The 19,672-nt window shown below is 37.2% G+C and overlaps 1 protein-coding gene across 9 annotated transcripts in view; it reads right to left on the bottom strand.

The window, feature by feature from the left end:
- Positions 1-19,672, bottom strand: part of ps (RNA-binding protein Nova-1-like protein passilla) — a 151,849-nt gene that overhangs the window by 102,669 nt on the left and 29,508 nt on the right. For 6 of the 9 annotated variants that reach the window (XM_089641219.1, XM_089641223.1, XM_089641227.1 and 3 more), the window contains exon 2: positions 12,872-12,907. The exons of the other annotated variants lie outside the window; for them this stretch is intronic. In XM_089641219.1, the coding sequence (XP_089497345.1) occupies positions 12,872-12,907 (36 nt within the window). The remainder of the gene's footprint in view (positions 1-12,871; positions 12,908-19,672) is intronic. 9 annotated transcript variants of the gene reach the window in all.

Below are 19,672 nucleotides of genomic sequence, written 5' to 3' on the forward strand. Positions count from 1 at the left end.
ATTCAGTAGGTGCAAGCCGGGACGGTGATCCGGAAAATTAAAACCACCTAGGGGTAGGGGTTCTTTCGAAAATATCTTAAATCTCACGGAATCATTTAGGTTGGATGTTTACAGAGTTCTTATCCCCTTTACTGAAAGTTAATTTGGATTCCCAGTGCCCGAAAATAAAAAAAAACCAGCGTCAGGCACGTTTTATTAGAGAATACGTGGACGGCAACGGCCCGTATATTTCACGCATTTATTTTATGAAAAATTATTTTAATTTGCGAAATGTGCTTATAATTAAATTATATTTTATGCCGTTGCAAGCGTAAATTATGCGGCAATATTCAGTTAAATTAAAAGGGATCGCATTAACACTATAATATTATAATATTTTCGATGAAAGTTTGCGGAAAATAAGTACCTTAAAATCTCGGCGGCGCTTTTCTAATACGAAGCACAGGAGGTATACATTTGTGTAGGCGTAAGAAGACTGATTTCGTAGCAGTATTGGAATCCGATCGTTCCGTTCCGGTTGGTAAGATTGTCGAATCGGAGCACTGGCGGCAACGTCCTAATATCGATGGACCTACTTTGCTAGCCTACCTCTACCTAGTAGCTACTAGTAGTTAGATGGTGGCCGGTAACAGTAAGGTAAGGGGAGGGGAGGGGGCGGCTACTTGATTAATTCAGGAAAGAATTTAGACTAACGATAGGGCCCTAGATATGAATCACGCCTAGAACGAAAACAAACCATGTCTACGGAAAAGGAAATCATTTTGTTCATTATTATTTGATCAATAAGATTGTGAATATCAAAGGCTTTGTTGTTGACTTTCTTGTATCGCTTTCTTCGGGGATAGATAAAATATCTTTCAGAAATTTTATTATGATTTTTTCTAAAACGTTTGTTTTGCTGGATTATATTATAAATAATAATAGTTTTCGGCTTCTCAAAAAATCCCGGCATTCAATCCAACGAAAATGCCGCATTTTCGTTCATATCAATTAATGTTCTAATTGTGGATAACACGCCAGATATTCAAATTGATCAACCAGTCAATGATGGAAATGTGAACAAACCATGTGTGCGGAGCGGGAAGACGGCGCGACTATCTCCATTTCGGTAATTTATTCATAAATTAATATAGCAGTATACAGGCAACTCGTATTGTAATAATTATTATTTAGCCCTCGAAAATAAAATTTGCTTACGAATGAATTACTTAGTCCGTTTTACAAAGGCGCGCAAATTGCTGGCTGCGTAAAAAACTTAACTACCAATCTCAAATTTTATTTATTATTATTTTGTACACGATTTAGTTAGACACTTTTACAAACGTGTTGTAATTTACCCACTTCACGCATTTTTAGAGTCGCTACTCCAGGCGGTTCGTTAAAAATGATCATTCCTGAGCAGAAAAGTCTCACAATGGGCTGCGCTGCAACCCGTTGCCTTACTGCACAGGGTCTAGTTATTTCAATGTGCGCTCTTCGGCGGTCAACTTACGACAGATATCGTAGTTTATTCACCGCACTCTGGAACCCTCCTGGTGCCACAAATATGGACACGTGCTTCACCTCCAGCTCGTCGAAGTGATATCCAGATTTTATGTTGGGGCAAGTCTATCAATTTGAAAGTCTATGATTCACGCCCACCACTTTAAAGTCTGGAAAGACAGCTACTGTAAACCATATGTTGTATTGTAGTCATAATTGCTTTGTGGGTAGCATTTTTGACATTGTGTCTGGATAACACAAAGCAGACTATATATTTTTTATGATTGAGAGCAAGTAGGCGATTAAGTCATGATATCTCACCATATTAGACTCTCTGTTTATAGATATCGAAAAAAACAACCAACGAACATTGGAAACGAACAATAAAAATATACATATACACTAGCTTTTTTAACCACCCGGTTTCGTCGAAAATATCCACACAATTTAGATTGAAATTGAAATTAGACAAAATCAACAAACAATAATACTCATCGCATACTTGCTCTTAAATAAGTGAAAAATTTGCATTTTAGAGTTAATAATGCAGAAATATTGAAAACATTATTAAATACCTGCTTAAAAACTATTATATCTCGAAACGAACTGTACTAAATTTGAAGACAGAAAATACCGCACAGATTCTTTGAATTTTTTTCCCGGAATTGAAACATTGAATCCAATGGCTGAGAGAACAAAGTGATATTCAACTTACAAACATTATGAAGACGATGTCAAGAAAACTTGAAACTAAATACAAAAGTTTAAAAACTACAGGCCGCTTCAGAACAGGAAACCCTCGTGAGGACTGTGAAAAAAAAATTGAATTTATACTTATATTATACATTATACCTACATCATTTACTTACAAACTTTGCAATTGAAACTAATAAAAATAATAATATTTCAAAGTTCCTTTCTAAGTTAATCTGAAAAGATCGGAAATGAGAATCATTTTTAATCCACTGACGGGAAGGATATTGTGTTTGATAGGCCTCGCTTGATACGTAAACAAATTGAAGATGTCGAACATAATATCGAAGTGCATTTAATTTGAACAACACAGAGTGGCAATATTGATGACCTCAAACTCATTATTTTTGCCCCAACCAACATTAAATTGCTTCAATTGGGTTCTACGCCATATCAAGGATCATCAAATTTGTTTAGATCGAGTAAATTGTAAAATATTTTAATGTGAATTCTAACACAAACAACTAACTAATCTTTTACAGAACATTAGACATTTTAATGACAATTTTAATTTACTATGATTCGTATTGACATTTATAGTTCATAATGTTTTCCCAATTGGGATTTCCCGTGCTGAGAAATACATTTTATATTTTCCGTATTTAATTTTATTTTACTCAATTTACATTATAATATATATTACCTATTACACTTGTTAGGAGGATGTGTGTTATATTTTTTTGTATTCACATTTTACAATGTATATCTTGAAGCTAACATAGATTGTTTTGATTATAGTTTTATTAGTTGGATATTACACAGGTTGTGTCACTTCAATCAGTCAGTGTTTGGTTGCAATATTCAATTTTATGTCTCCCTGTGTCCCCAGGTCCATTGTTTTAAGAATGTTTAGAACATTTTGATATTTGTAAGTTTTATGTCGTACTAAATGAAATTTCTCTCTCCAAATGTATTAATATTTTAATTGAAAAAAAAAAGATGAGGCCAAAAAAATATTTTTTTTAGTCAAAAGCCTCGACAATACACATGACAAAAAAGTTCCTTTGCTTTTGATGGAGTATTCTTGAAAAAGAGTGCCAATTAGAAGAAACATTTAAAGGCCTCACCGTTTGGCAGTTTTACTTCTTCACAGATTGAATGATTCATACAAAACATTATTATTTATGACTACAACATGCACCTAAGTAATATAACACCTAAGTGTAAGTGTAAAGCATTATGCATCAGGGCTAATCTAGCGCTTAGCATGATAACAACGTAATCTTAATTAATCTTACAGAATCGTCCATTGTCGACTGACAAATGACTCTGGCTATTGCCCCTCTCCACCTCACTTGCTTACTCCTGCGTAACGGTTAGTTGTTCATTGTTCATTATCATTAATCACCGATGTATATTCAATTAGTTATTCAAAACTGAAAGTTGGAATAGCTACTAAATGAATTCAACGAAAGTTTCGTGGATAGACTACTCATTACAAAGTGCTAATAAATATGAATAGGTACATATAGACCGACATGATAATTTCGGTTGTAGGTATGTAATGATTGTAACTCTGGTTTAATGAACTCGGATTTGTTTTGAATTTTGGAATCATTTTTAAAATTGGAACTGTTTGTGAGAAGAATTCACACAAACGATTAAGTACGTACCTACCTATAATATAACATTTTAACAGAAAATTATTTGCATTTTCATTTTCAAAATTGAAACTGATGTGTCGAGAATTCAAAGTATTGTGATTTTTCACGGGTCCAGCGCTAGTAATTAATAATTAGAATGATTGTACTTTTGTCAGTACCAACGTAAGTAACAGTAAATCCACAAAGGAGGCCATCTTTGGGGATGGTGTACGGAGGGTCTTTTAAAGTAAAGGAAGAAGAGTAAATTCTGGGAAGGAAAAGTATGAGGGCTGCTGAAATGTGGGAGTCAGTGTGTTCAGAAGTTAAATTTCAATCAATCAATCAATCCCTCCCACTACGTTGCAAGACCATGGGTCGAGAAAGTCCGGCGGGAGAGGTCAAAGGGTCTACCTCAACCAGTCTCTCCCGATCCGGCCCGCCACGCAGCTAGTGTGCAGACGCGTTCACCACCAAAACCAGGACAATCCTCACCCGTGAAAGTTCATAAACCTCACCCTACGAAATATCAACGAACGCAGTAACTAAATATTCTATAAAATAGTTTTTTTCAAACATGGAACCATCATCTTATCTTAAGTTTTGACAGTTGGGTAGGTATTTTAAAGCTCCGTAGCTCACCAGGTCAATTATGTTGCGAGCTGAAAATAGTTGAGTAAAACTTTGTAAGTTTCATGGCGTCAGAAATGAGTTGTTTTCTAATTCAAATCGATAAAATGAAAAAAAAAAAACAAATTAGTGATAGTAACTTCCTGTTAAACCGGTCAAAACAAAAATAAATAACAGGACTCCCAATAATAAAGTTAAAGCACGGAAACAAAAGTGTGACGGCTCAAACATTTAAAGATAACAAAGTTAACATAATGAAATGCAGTATTTAGTCTCGACAGTGGCAGTGGTACTAATACAGTGCAGCGCAGCGGTCCGCAACCCTCGCGTCGCGATCCGTAATAATAACAGGTCGCGGCACTTGAAGCGAGTAGACGCCTTTAAGACGACTAGGTCTAGGTAAGTGTTCACTGTAATCAATTATATTTGTATGTAATTATGTTTGTGTAGCGCTGTTTTATGAAAAATAATCTGAGGGACAATGTATTAGATGTTAGGTATTATCAGCGCATTTGCAATTCGTGGGGTCCTGGTTCCTGTGAAACCAATTTAATGCATCCACTTGTTTAAACACGGAGAAAAATGGGTATTAATAATGTATTAAGAATATCTTTAAATTATTGGTAATCCTTTAATGAATGAATTAACAGGTTTCCTGATACATTATCACGATGTCGGAACACGTTCATTTATTCGTTAACGGCCTGCAATCCCGTTTTTAACCGGATTACCAATAATTTGAAAAAGAGATTCTTTTTTATTTAAACGGAGAAAAAGGAGTACAGCTGATTTATTAAAATCCTGTTAAAAACGTGATGGCACGCAATAATATTTACTGATATTTTGTTGGGAAATGTCCTAACAAAACATCAGTAAATTTAGAATATGTCGGAACACAGAATATTCTTGAAGCTGCGGTTATCCTAATAAATATAACGACGAATTGTGAAAATATTATAAATTTTATAAACACGTTTTCCGACTTCCTCATAAAACTTTAGTATTTCACTGTTAGTTTTTTAGGAAATCTGTCGATTCATTCGTTAAAGGCCTGCACGTCCCGTTTTCAACAGGAATACGAATAATTCGTTAAAGGCCTGCACGTCCCGTTTTCAACAGGAATACGAATAATTCGACCAGATTTTCAATAAATTGCCAATATTTTGAAAGAGTGCTTGTGGAAGAGATTCTCGATAAATCAGCAGTACCTACTCATTTTTCATTTAATTAGAAAGCTGATAGAATAACGGACGGTTGTTTAACAGAAATTGAACACTTTTTAATGTTCATTCCAAAAAAAGTTTTTGTTTTCGGGGTCGCAGTTCCAAAAAGGTTTCGAACCGCTGCACATTCATCACAGATAAGTGATAACTAATTAATTACAATAACCAACGACCTCCTCTAATTATAATACGAGCATTAATAATAAACTAAATAAAACAATAAAAAACAACAGTAGCCTACTTCAAATTTTACAATATTCAATAATAAAAAGATACAAGATTATTGACATTCTACACAAAGCAAACAGATGATATTTGACATTTTTGATTTATTTACAAAAAGGATGGCTTGCTTTTTTATGGAAGTATCGCAAAAGAGTCCCAATCGTCTCGAGCCAGTAACACAACGGCACCCCCAATTGTTGCTTGCGCACACCGGGATTAGAAACTGCGATCTCCGAATTCGTAGCCGAGGATGGTAACCGCTCAGCCGCAGAGGGTGTCAGAGGGAGGGAGGGAGAGAGAAGCAGAGGCAGACACTTTGGAAAGAGGAATGTTCAAACCGAGGAGGTCAAAAGATCCACGGAGAAGAAAAAGAAGAATAATACAGTAGATAATCTGTTAACACTCGAACGGTGAGATTTGAGGTCGTAAAATTTATGTCGATTTATCTGCCTGAAATTGATAGGTTAACGCAACAATTTTTTTACATCCACCATGTAACATTTTCGTTGATGTTGTTAAATTAAGAGTGATCGTGGCCATGTAAGTAAGGCAATATATTGAATATATGATATTCAATTACCTGTCAAAAAGAGAAAAGGGTCATGTTAAATTCTTTATTTTTCAATGAATGTTAAAAAGATTTCTAAAATAGAAAGAAAGAAATATAACGAGGCGCGGACCGCGATGGCTTTCTTCTTTCCCGCAAGAATCAATATTGTTTTCAGCGTCTTCAGTTAAACACAACGCAATATAAAATGAATGTATTCAAGAATACTAGCTGCGGGCGAAGCCGGCCTGTAAAACTAGTTAAAACTTAGAAATTGTTTCGTGAAATAATAAAATATTTATAAAAACTCCGCTTTCGGGAATTTGTTTTTACAAGGGACGACAAAGTGGACTCGCTCCTTATTTCAGTCGTTTCCCGGGAAAGTGCCCTTGTGTGTGCATGTGTGCGTGTAGGTACTTTAAGCTATGTGATACTTCGTACGACAGTAAGGCTGATTAATGATCACGCTACAAACATATTCTAATGCGGCAAATATCTGTTATTAGTTATTAGACGCCCGCCTTGTAATGAAAAAGGAAAATGAAGAGCTGTGAACTCGCTACTCGCTAGGCCTAACCTCCTTTCTTTCCTTAATTGTATTATTTGTGTGTCTATTTCGGAGAAATAATATTGGCGGCAGACATACTTTGTACTTTATTTTACCATACTATGCCTATATCCAGCCTTAGCAGTTTTTTTAGACAAATTTACAGTTTTATTCCGAAATGATGAAATTTTCCACACTTGACTTTCCAAACAAGGGGAATATCAGTGTTTACACTATCTAAAAACTAAACCTATCGAGTTTTTCCACCTCTAAAGCAGAATTTTCATACTTCTTGATGAATTATTTCATACTTGACGTTCAAAATAATAGGGAAAATTAGGGTCGAAATCTGATTGCGAAATACGGGATTTATTTAGAGAAAAATAGCGGTCATTTCATCTATCATCGCCGGTCACAACAAGTGAGCTGGTCACGGCTAGCTACATAGCCAGTTGACTTGGAAGAAGCTACTGCGAATAGAAGGCCGTGACCGCTATTTGTGGCTGGCGGCGAACTCTACCGCAATACCGACTGCTCGGAGCTCGTAGCTCGTGGCCAGTGGAACAATGGTATTCCCAATAAGCGGAATAAAAGGAACTTTAGGTTTTCTTTCACAGGGGTGAAGTGAAGAGTACCTTCCAATCCAATTCATTCGATCGTATCAATTGGCTAAACATAATCACATCATATCATCTGTCAAATCATAACTGGTAATATCTGGAAAATCTGTAGCTTTTCTTATGAAAAAAAAAAACGAAATTTTTTTATTGGTCTATATTTATAATTTTGAAGGCATAATCCGCTTTTTTCTATTCTGTTCTGTTCATCACTTGGAAACCCTTGTCCAGACTTTCTCGAGGAGCATTAAGATACAATACTACATTGAGACCATTTCATTGAATAGGAATAATGGCTGGCATGATATCCAGCTACACCAGCGCCAACGGCCGATTCTAGTGTTTCAGATTACGTGCCACTATAATAATTGATGTCGGTAAAAGCATAAATAAATGACGTGCATTTAATCTAACAGCAATAACGACGAGTGTAATGAATGGAATGGTAATTGTGATGAGGGCTACCTATGGCCTTATTGACCTACATGTCCGCCGCTTCGGGTGCAAATATCAATTATTATCAAACGAGTTACGAAATTGAAAGTTTTATTGCAGCGGATTACCATACTGATACCGATACTGATGTGAGCTGAGAGCTGTGAACAGCCAATTACTATATTAATGAGCCACATTATTTTAGTCTACCTTTGAACGGATTCATTCAAACGGATCTTTGATCTCTTCAAAGTGAGTGCACACATTATTATTGTATTCGGAAAATCGTTAAATTATATTCCGAGATAAATATGTGCTAGTCGTCAAGAGTCAAGACCGGAAATATTATTACGATGCCTGGGATGAAAAGAGGTATTTGAAATCTCAATTTGGAGGCCACTCCTTCCGATTAGGAGCCTCTAAAACACCGACAGAACGAAGAGCGCAGTAGCTATACGATTGCTCACTACAGCCCAGAGACAATAATACATTTGTAGGAGAAGGATTGGGTGGGTTCGTTTCGAGTTCAAAATTTAGATGTCATTTTGCAGACCGATAACTTTTTGTCAATTAAAAACAAAAACTTTTTTTCTACTACACATCGCCACTGATCACACTGCCTCAAGTAGCAACGGACGTGATACGTGCTCTGTCTCGTCTGTATGAGGCTGCTAAAACGACACGGGGTGTTTATCGTTTGACCCGCTAGGCTGTACCCAGGCGCGTAACGTAAAATATATATTTTTTTGTTTTCAATTGAAAAAATATCATCGGAGAGCAAAATGACATCAAATTTGTTCAGAAATCACTGGTTAAAATCCTACGGGTACGTGCTGATTTACCCTGTATTAGCTTTGATTGTTTTCTTTTTATCAAGTCCGTTTAATTTGATGATGGTTTGACAGCAGGGTTCGAAGAATATATATAATCACGATATACAATTTAGTAGGTGTCGTTGTTTTTCCGGGATGTTCCCATGTTTCTCCATGTTGAACTTAAATGGAATTCCCAAAGCATAAGTCATAAGTTCACTAAAATACATTGCCCTTGGTACTTGTTATGGTAGAGTATCTGAAAATTGATCTGCATCTCTAGAGATATACTTTCATCCTTAGTTAAAGTACATTATATCTGATGTTATCGATATACATATATTCGATATTTTGATATTATCGAACCCACAGTAATATTGTTGTGGGTTCTGTGCGTATACATAATACGTATGTAAACATTATCGTATTTTTGTCATTTCCTTAAATTCCTCTAACGATAAGAATTAAGAGTAGCCCGGGATAAAAGGGGAATAACTGTCCAAAACCTCGGTTAAATGAATGCTTTTACAGACGGCAACAATTGAAATGAAGTCAAATCATGAGATACGAATACGATACCTGTCATCTCCCTATTGTTCAATCACGAAGAATCAGACAAAGGAATATTTTACTCCGCGTAGTAGTAAAATTCAAGTGTAAGTGAAATTCCAGTCCACCTTTGCGGGCGGCTCTGAATACGTAACAAGGCATTCACCCACACACGCAAGCACCATGTACCTGTACCTGTACATGCACAGATTGCACAGGGACGTGGAAACCAGGCCAACACATGTCTGAATGCTCCGCTCACACGGTAATGGGGACTCACTTTTTAAAAAGGAATTCAAAAAAGTGAAGATGTAATATTATAACAGTACCTAAATAACCGCGAAGGAAAATAATAGTAATGATGATAGCCGTCGGATGCTCGCCTTTCCTGAAATACCTGATGTTGGTCGGTCGCTGCCAATGCCAACTTGTCGGATGTTTCTTGGCTGCAAACGTAATAATTATTAACGGAAATACGAGTTATTACGTGTTGTGTTCGTTTGTGTGTTTACAAAAATGACCAAACACCCGTAGTAACTTGTAAATGGTAACCAGTAACACGTAGCACGTTTCAGGCGTGCGGCACTTTACCGTACCCAAAATCAATAGCGGCTAATTCCGATGGAATATTGACACAAACTTCCGGCGGAGGTAAACAGGTGAAGGAGGTATTCGTACAGGTACATTTCGCTTTCCCTTTCCCTTTTATCTAAGGTTTTCAGGCTCCAGTTCGTATTGTGTTTTTGTCCTTTGCCCCGGACGCCTCCTCCTCCTCCCCGCTGTTGAAAGCGATTTAGCAGTCAATAATAATAACATGTAATCTCTCCTCACTCAACACTTGTACCTTTAGTGCACCGACTGTGAACTGTCGACAGTATCTAGACTACTACCAGCTATCGCACTATTACGGAATAGTAATGGATGCGTGTCATTCATTCATTGCAAATACAACCCACTGGCACTGCTATGAATGCATTCCTGTTTTACTTTTGGAATTCACACTACATAATATGTATAAGGAACTAACTGACGTGTACCGGGAGTTGCTCTGGGACCGATGAATGGTTTGGGGCAAAGCTTTGAATTCTAGAGTACTTGACGACTGGGTGAACTTTCTTTCTTTATTAAATAATTAATCAATTTACTAGAAGAAAATTTTCAGAAAATTAATTTTCACTGCTTTTGATTTTTTAATGTTTCTCTTCTATAGAAGCTGGAGTTTGTGTTTAGAAGAGTGGTGAGCATCAAGATGAAGAATATTTAGTATTTGTAGTTATAATTAGAAATACGACTATTTTAAAAATATATATAAATAAACAAATTTATAATTAATTAAGAAGATAGTTTCAACATTTTGGTTTTTTACATTGAACTTCTTTTTAATCGCTTTTGGTAGATGTTTATTGTTTTCGATTGTTCTGATATGTTCTGGTAGGCTGTTGAAGTATTTTTTCCCTAGATATATGTAATGATGTTGAACAAAAGAGGTGTTAAATTTTTGTGTTGGAAATTATGTTTTTGACGAGTACGACTTTCAGTTATAAAAAGCTGTGATTTTGTTTTTCTTTTACTATTTGAATTATTATGTTTTTTAGGAAAACTTCGTTAAATTTGAATACTTTAAATTCTTCAAAAATTAGGTGTGTTGGATAATCTCTTGGTTTTTTCAATATTATTTTTATAATTAGACGTTGTACAATTTCAACAAGGAGTAGATTTGTTTTGTATTCAGATTGCAGCCCCCCCAAGCTGCTACAATTATTTGATTCATGTCTTCCTCGGGTGTCCGGGACTTTTTCTACTATTCACTTTATGTACTATGTTACTGTTAAAAAAAACTCCATTATGTCGACTTTAATTCGAGTCCTTATCTCATTCCAGTGCAGAGATAATGTATTAAGTCTTTCTCGAGCGTACCTGACTTCTTCCATCCACAAACCACTCTCTAAACACTCCTGGGACTCATAAGAACAAATTAAACTTTAAAATTCTCTGAAATCGGACGAATGGTATAGAACGCGCACGGAACAAACAAAGAAACATTCATTGTTACACATTTAGATTAATGCATGTTAATATTAAAATACTCGCCGATTTTCAATGAAATGAATAACGTAGAAATATGAAATGTATCCGATACCTACATTGTTCTATTCATTTTTCATTTCCTCAATAGAAGTGCCGGGTGAATGTGGCGTGGTGTAGCGTGGTGTAGCGTGGTGTAGCGTGGTGTAGCGTGGCGTGGCGTGGAATGAATGGAAACTTTTTTCATATTCGCAGTGATATTTTCATCAAACGAGGACCAAACGCACTCAAACCAAATCACCCGGGTGGGGCGATGAACGTTCCTCCGAACTTTCCTTCTAATAATTTGACTTGTTGATAATGAAACGAATGAAATTGATGAAAAACAAGTTGGGCAAAACTTTTACGGCGCGCGGCGTTGCTAAGCAAAAATCAAGGCATAACATTCGTGGAAAATAAGAAGGAAAAAAACAAGAGGAACATTTATATTTCTCTTTCATATTCAATAAATTAAGAAACATAAGTAAAAAAAAAAAACCTGTATCGGTTCAATAATTATATATATTTTACCGTACATTACAAAATATCGTTAACTGTTGGTTTTCCGAACAAAATAAAAATGATAAACTTTATAAATTTTGCACACTTGACGTTCAAAATAAGTGGAACAATTCTGTCTACTTCTAAAGACCGGGAACTTCAGTTAGCTAGTTAGTTAAAGAGAGGGTGTAGTGTCTAGTAGAGGTGATGGGGTGCATGCAGTTCTAATAGTTGTAACTGAATAGTGAATAGCTGAACACCCGTTCACGGTTGACGTTGGCTTCATGAGAACGGGCCGTTTTTACGAATCGTTTTTGTGTAAGTCGGCTCGTATGTGGAACGACCTACCGGCATCTGTTTTTCCTCCCTCCTATAATCTGAGCCTATTCAAGGCCCGCATTAACAAATCCCTTCCTACAGCCCCTACCTTATTCCGCCTCACAACGCCGCCCAACCGGGTGGTGACATAGTTCCCCTGTCTGTAAACTGCACAGGCAGGGACGCTCTTGTGAGGTGTCACATAAAAATAAAAATAAAAAAAATAAAAAATAAAAAACTTAAAAAAAGAATAAAATAATAAAAAAATAAAAAAAAAATAAAAAAAAAGTAAACAGTAGTTCGGGCTGCGCTGCAAGGAAAGCGGGGAGGTATCGGCCGCTAAGGCTAGAAGGAGGCAGCAGAGAGACGCCCACTGCAGTCACCGCGCGCGCCCCTATTGTTTCTTCTTCGGTGATAAACGACATTAATTATTAATATCCTACTAATATAGACTGAATAGGCAAGTGCCTACGGGCAACAACCATCGTTTATATGTATGTAATGGTTAGTATAATAGTAGTAATTAGCGGGTATGTGTCGTTAAATGAAGTGTTTAAGAATTTAGGAATGTTTCATCCGCAAACTTACTCAAGGTATTCTGCCAAGGCGTCTCCGCGGGGTATTCTGCCAAGTATAGAAAAAAAACACAAATAAGTGATTGAATATGAAATGAATGCACATCAAAATGGTGAGGGCATCTTCCTCTCTGCAGTCAGAGCCACTAACCACTAACCAGTGACCAGTAGTAGTCATTGTAACACATCATACAATAGGGTTGGTTGAGTAGGACTACAGGGAACAGGCATTGTAACATACAAACATACAATATACATACACACACATACGGTACAGTAATACACAGCAAGTGCGAGGCGAGTACGTAATGCGGCACGCGGTCAGTGGGTTAGTTGCGTCATCGCGCCCGAGCGACCCGGCAATAGGCAGTATGTAGACCAACTAGTAGAAGGATTCGCCCGGCACATGAATGAATCCAGCAGTGCGCGGGGCCTTTCTACTCGTTTGTCATTTACGTTTCGTATCCATCGATTTCCGCCCCGCGACTGACGTTTTTTTAGCTCTAGCGGTGGTAAGACGGCAAACGAGTCTTGCGGCGATCGTCGCGAGCCGACCTCGACCTTTATAATGTAGGTATTATTATCAGTATCCAGTATGGACACTCTCGCTCCGTGCCCTAAGGCCGAGGCCTGCAGGTTAGCGCTAGCGCTTGCTGCTAATGAAATCGGGAAACAAAGCGGCACGGAGCTTTTATTGTTTTCACTGCCGTTCCCCGTTTCGTAATTATTCGAATTGTCCTCGTTTGGGCGGATTAAAATATTTCAAATTGAATCAACACTGCGAAAGTGTTTTGCACATTTCATAATTGAAACAAAAGCAATATTATTTCTAGTAAATGACAGATAAAAGTGGACGAGCGTAATAAACGCAGGGCAAAGGCGTCGGAGGTTTTGGTAATGTTGTATAATTAACGTAAAATAAATAGACAAGAAACTGTTGTACTTTCACACAAGTCTAAGTTAAATACATACAATGAATAAAGAGTTTTATTTGTAAGAATCCTTACATTTAACACGAGTGTATGTAAATCAGCCGCCTCTTCCATCTTCCATCAGATGCGAGTAAAATAAGCGGATCATGAAGCATGGAAATAATAAAGTACACAACATATACCTACTATTAGAATGAATCTACACAGACAAATATACTGAAGAAGAAACAGTATGGAGACGAAGAGAAGGAAAGTTTGCAATTTATACTAAATAATAAGTAGTTATGGTGAAAAGTTGATTTCAAAGACAAAACGAAAGAAAATTATGAAAGCGAATAAGTAACGAAAATGATCCATTTACACAATGTACAATAATTGGTTAGGTGAAGAAAGTAAGATATAACGATTGAATGTGAACAACTAGGGTAAGTCGTGTTCTGAATGAGTCGGTGCGGACGAACCGCGAGCCGAGAAGCCACGAGCCCAACAGTCCAGTCGCGCGGTGGCTGGTGGTGCTGTCGGTAGGATGGACAATGAAGTGGCGGATGCAGAATGGACAATGGAGTTACAATTCGTCTCCACGAAGACCCTGAAGCGTTCGAGTGAATGAAAGCCTTCATGAGAGATGTGATTGGATGGCCATGGCAAAATAATTGCTCCGGTATTTACCTGAAGAAAACAAGGCCAAGACAATCGAGCTTCGAGCTTCGAGCAGTGGCGACCTCTATTGCTTTAACTTCTCCATTTTATCTCTATCCCCCTCTGTTTCTCCTCCTAAAATTCACCAAAATCTTCATTAAAATAAACTGTCCGGAAATGAAACACCTTTATACAGGAAATATTAGCTTGGTTAGCATCGCCATCACAATCCTAATACTCATATCATCTCGTAGGCAGTCATACATCAAAACGTTTGTCCTCCGCGACAGTTCCGTGAAAGGGAGAAGATCGGCTTGTGGGTATAATAATATAAAAGAGTTTCCGACAGTGTGTGTGTGTGTGTACTGTGTACAGCCATGGCGATATGCTGAAAGCTTTCATTAATCACATCAAATGCCGCCACGCGAGGAACTAAACTGTTACCGTCTTACGTACTTGTTACATTAGGTTACTTTTTCCCTTCCCGGGAGAATACAACACGACCATTAGGCCGGGAACAAAAGACTCTCAAGTGCCGCCGTATAAATTATCATGAAGTTACATCAAGGGCGACTTGACTTCACATTTATATATTACGCTCGACGCTGGACTGTCCACTGTCCATGTCCAAGACTTAAAAAACTAAGGAATAAACAAACAAAGCTAGGAAAATAATTTCCAAAAGCTTTCATTTCATAAACACGTATTCCATATATTCTATATTGCTGTCTCGTATTCAAAAATGAAACTACTCTAAGACACAGAATTTATGTTTGCATACATAAGCATCGACGTGTTTCCAAAAATCTATTATTAATGCTAAGTTAGTATTCCGTTAGTTCCATGTTATATTCAGAGGGAAAGCGCATAGGAATATTTTCACAGCAAATAACAATATGCCGCCCGCTAAGCAAATATTACACGTGTCCCTGACCAGAGGTATTTATTCTGTTGGATGATTTAGATTCTTTTTCCATGTGTTTTCCGTGTGTTTCCATGGAAAAAAAACTTCAGTGACAAGTAAATTTGAAGCGGGTGTTTTCCGTGTGTTTCTATGGAAAAAAAAACTTCAGTGACAAGTAAATTTGAAGCGGGTTACTCGAGTGTGAAGTTAGTATTAGTACAAAATAAGCGGTCGACTAACATTATAATGTCAGTCTTCGTCATTTAATTGGAATAATTCATCACGAGTAGATTCCGCATATAAATCAGTAGCAATAAGTAGCGGGAGTTATGGGCGGGCTAACGGGCTAATGGGCTAATGGGCTAGTGGGCGAAGGGAGCGATGATGCGACGAGATGAGCTGGCGAAAGACGAGACGTTTGCCAAGTGCCAACAGTTGGCACTGCGCGACTCCGGCCAGGCCAATGCATACATATAACACAGTGCACGTACTACTACTGTTCAGTGAGATCATCTAGCGGCTTATGACGACAAACCTTCATCTTCCAAAGCGAGCCCTATCCTGCCTAGTTGGTATGGCCTAATGGGCACCGGTTGACCTCTGATACCGTGGCATACTATGGCGGGACAATTACCGAGCCTACCACCTACTCAACCCATTGCATGAGGTTACTTACAATTGCCGTAAGATTGCGAATTTACGTCCGTAAGCCAGGGAAATACGTGTGTTTATATTGAAAAGCAAAAGCTATAAATTTATAATGGTAAAGTTTGATGCAGGTAGTATGATGGTAGTATGTGCTAGATGATAGTGGCCCGTCTGTTGCCGTTGTCAATGGCAATTATCATAAGCATCCAGTTATTCTGGTTGGAATTAAGGTGCGCGGCGTGCATGCAGCAGAGCAGAGCTAGCATCGCCTCTGATTGGCCTACACTTACGGCAATGAATGTAGCTAAGTACGTAACACGTTTCAAAAGAGAAGTTACCTCACAGTCTAGGTGTTGTTTAGTTAGTTGTCTAGTGTCTAGTCTAGTATATAGGTGGTTCGGTTGGGAGTGGGTGACATTGCCATTAGAAAAGCTCGAGCAGAGAGTGGACACCCTTGGTCTTTCGGACGATTATAGAAACTCGATGGTCGCGAGTCGGCCAGTGAAAGGTAAACTGCGCTCCCTGTCGAGTGTCGCCTGCTAAACTCGCCGCTAAACTCGACGCTAAACTCGCCCGCTGCTGCGAATACTGCATAGCCAAGTCAAAAATAAGGATTTTAGGTGGTAAACGATTTCCCACTAAAGTAGCTTAGTAGAAGAAGGTCTGCAGCGCAGTCCATCGTGAGACTTTTCTGCGCAGGGTCTTACAGAACTCGATTTATGTCGATTCCTTACCGACCCATGGGACGGCAGCCTAAGATGAAAACGTTATTTTTACTGCCACGACTTTACCGAGAATGTTGTTTTAGTAGCGGGGAATTAATATTATGTATTATTGATGTCAACACTGTGACGTACCAATTTGGCGAGGCGTTTTAACAAAGAACTTTATACTTCCACGATTATATTTTCGCCATTAGATCTTATATTATGTATTGTGGGAGACGATGCTACATACTTTATGAGCACAAAAAAACAGTCGCTAAACTTTTCAGTAAGTTTCTTCAGTTCCATTATACTTTAGGTACATTAATACATACCTAGTAATATTACCTTTTAAAGATATTAAGCCGAGATTTATAGTTATTACAAATTAAATAAAACAGGCAGGTTCCTAAAACATGTTTTAATAATAAAGCATAAAGTTTTATTGAGTGGATACGGATACTTCAGTTGGCAAAACACAGATAATAAAAATAATCAGTTATGAAACATATTTTTGTATAACAATCGCAAAAGTGCAATCGAATAAATACGTAACGTTATCGACTGAATTAAAAATAACGCGAATAAATTATACCGTAAATAATGCCAGTCGTAAAATAATATCCTTGGCTTATTTTGAACTTTTACAGATCGAGGTGAAACAGATCTCCGCTATTTAAAAGTTGGAGAATTTCCTCGCTATAAGGTCCTTAGGAATTTTGGTGCGAGGACATTTCATTGATGGAAATATAAAAGCTTGACGGAGTGTACAAGTGTACAGTGTACAAGTTTCCCAGAGACGGAATACGCGGAAGTTGTGCGTTTTCAAAGCGAACCATCGCCATCGGCCGCACAATTAAAGTGAAATCACAAAAAGCGTAAACGAATGAATTTAAACAAAATTAGAATCGTGAATTCCGAAGCCAGAGAAATGTCGGGGTTTTGTAATGTCAGACGGCGTGCCGCGCCATTTGCGTGGAAGATGTATTCCAACAAAGTAATCAAACGCTTTAAAGAAAACGTGTTTAACAAGAATACGCGAGTAGTAGTTAGTTGTATGATACTATGATACTGTGGCGTGGCGAGGTGTCGGCCATACACCAACACCATACTACACTGTATTACCCGTATATCTCCATCTGCACAGCGCAGCCGTCATTCCAACTATTTATAGCGAGAATACTATCAACGATTGCGTTATTATTATTATCAACTGATGGTCGCCACCGCTACTCTCTCTCTATTTAAATAAATATTAACATATTATAAATTAATCTAGACAACGAATCTTCAACACAGACAAGAAAATCTGGTGAGATGATTTTAAGGTAACAGGATAACTCAACACACCTTAAAAACTGATGTTTTGAGTTAAGAGGAAGCTAAAAGCTAAAAATGTGTATATTCTTGGTATACCTTATATCGTAGGTAATAGGCATTAAAATCGCTCGACAAACGGAGTCTAGAAACGTTTGATTTCAAGCAAAAAACTAGTTTTTATTGATTTTGTAAATAATTTTATAAGAAAGCAAAAAAATTAATCAAGTAAAACTGTCACAGATAATCTTGGCTATAATACGGTATTTTTTAAAAGTTATTTCCTTTATGCGTTCATACATTTCTATTAAAAAAATTTTTTTTAGTAGTTTGCATTTATATTTTTATTGAGTAATTTTTTTTTTTATTTGTATTCGACTCAGGCGAAGCGATAGGAAAACCTTCAATAATTTATCTAAAGCATATTTTTGGGTATTCACAATGTACACCAATTCGTTATAAAGATTAATCAAAATAGTGATTTGGCATTAAGCTTCGCTTTAAGCTCGGTTTCTTTAGTGTCATCATTATATTTATTAGTGACGCGAAGCTCTATCTCCTACTTGCAGTCGTTTATGTAGGAGATAAGAGTTGGGCCGTATGAGCATTCCAATATTTATTTGCGTTTATCTCAAAACTATGTTTTATAGATATGCCCGTGATCCTAAACCCCCGAAAGTCAGGCGATGCGATGCGATACTAACTAAAATTATACAATTACGTCCAAATGTCAAAAATCGGATTGCTCAGGAGGAATACAAACGAGATTCATACCATTAGTCACATTCCTTGTTTATTTTGGGTTGTACGTAAAACAAAGTCACTTGAGTCGTATTAGATATTATTTATTTTTAATAAAATGTAACAGACCCGAAATAAGTTGTTTTGAATAAAAGGTAACAACTGCGAAGGCAAGAAAAGCTAGACGAGCGATGGAGATTGACTAAATTTCGTACAAAATGTTGCTAATTTAGTGGTGAGTTTTATAAACTAGAAAAATTGTTCATCAAACGGGGGAAAATCAATTTTCTTTTGAGACAATTTTGTATTTTAGGGGGAGGTCAATACATCCGATAGTACTGTTATCTAATAACTGTACAGTTGAAGATTGTCCTAAACGGAAGTGGCGCCCTCTGTTATTTTAAAAAAAGAACCGTTGAATTTTCAAACGGCATCGGGTTTTTATCTGCTAGATTCAACTAGCGCCAGGCATAATCGACACATTTTGAAAGTAAATAAAAAATTGTCCGAGTAAGAAACATAAAACCATTGGAGTTTCAAAAAATTCGCTTACTAACTCTTTTCTGGGAGGTTCATGCTCGGTGCAACGACTCGGGTTAACCGCAGAATCGAATAAAATTGAATCGTCTATATCGAAATGAGTAACCATTATATCACCGCATTGACCCTTTTCAGCAACCTTATTTTCTCCCCAAGTAAAATGATTTATTATTTATCACGTGGAAGGTGGTCCTGGGTGGTCCGGGTGGCCCGGATCATCGCCGTACAAAAGGGGTAAAAAGCTATCAATACTATATATCAAACACACATTGATTTTTCAACGGCTTTTGATATTAGAGAATACTTACTGCCGAGTCTTATTTGTGGTATTTAATTCATAAAATGCAGGAGTAACACAATAATACTAGCAATAAATTGTATGAAATAAT

This window comes from Hesperophylax consimilis, chromosome 16 (genome assembly GCF_061612785.1).
Source record: "Hesperophylax consimilis isolate HC1 chromosome 16, BYU_Hcon_1.0, whole genome shotgun sequence".
NCBI classification, from domain to species: domain Eukaryota; kingdom Metazoa; phylum Arthropoda; class Insecta; order Trichoptera; family Limnephilidae; genus Hesperophylax; species Hesperophylax consimilis.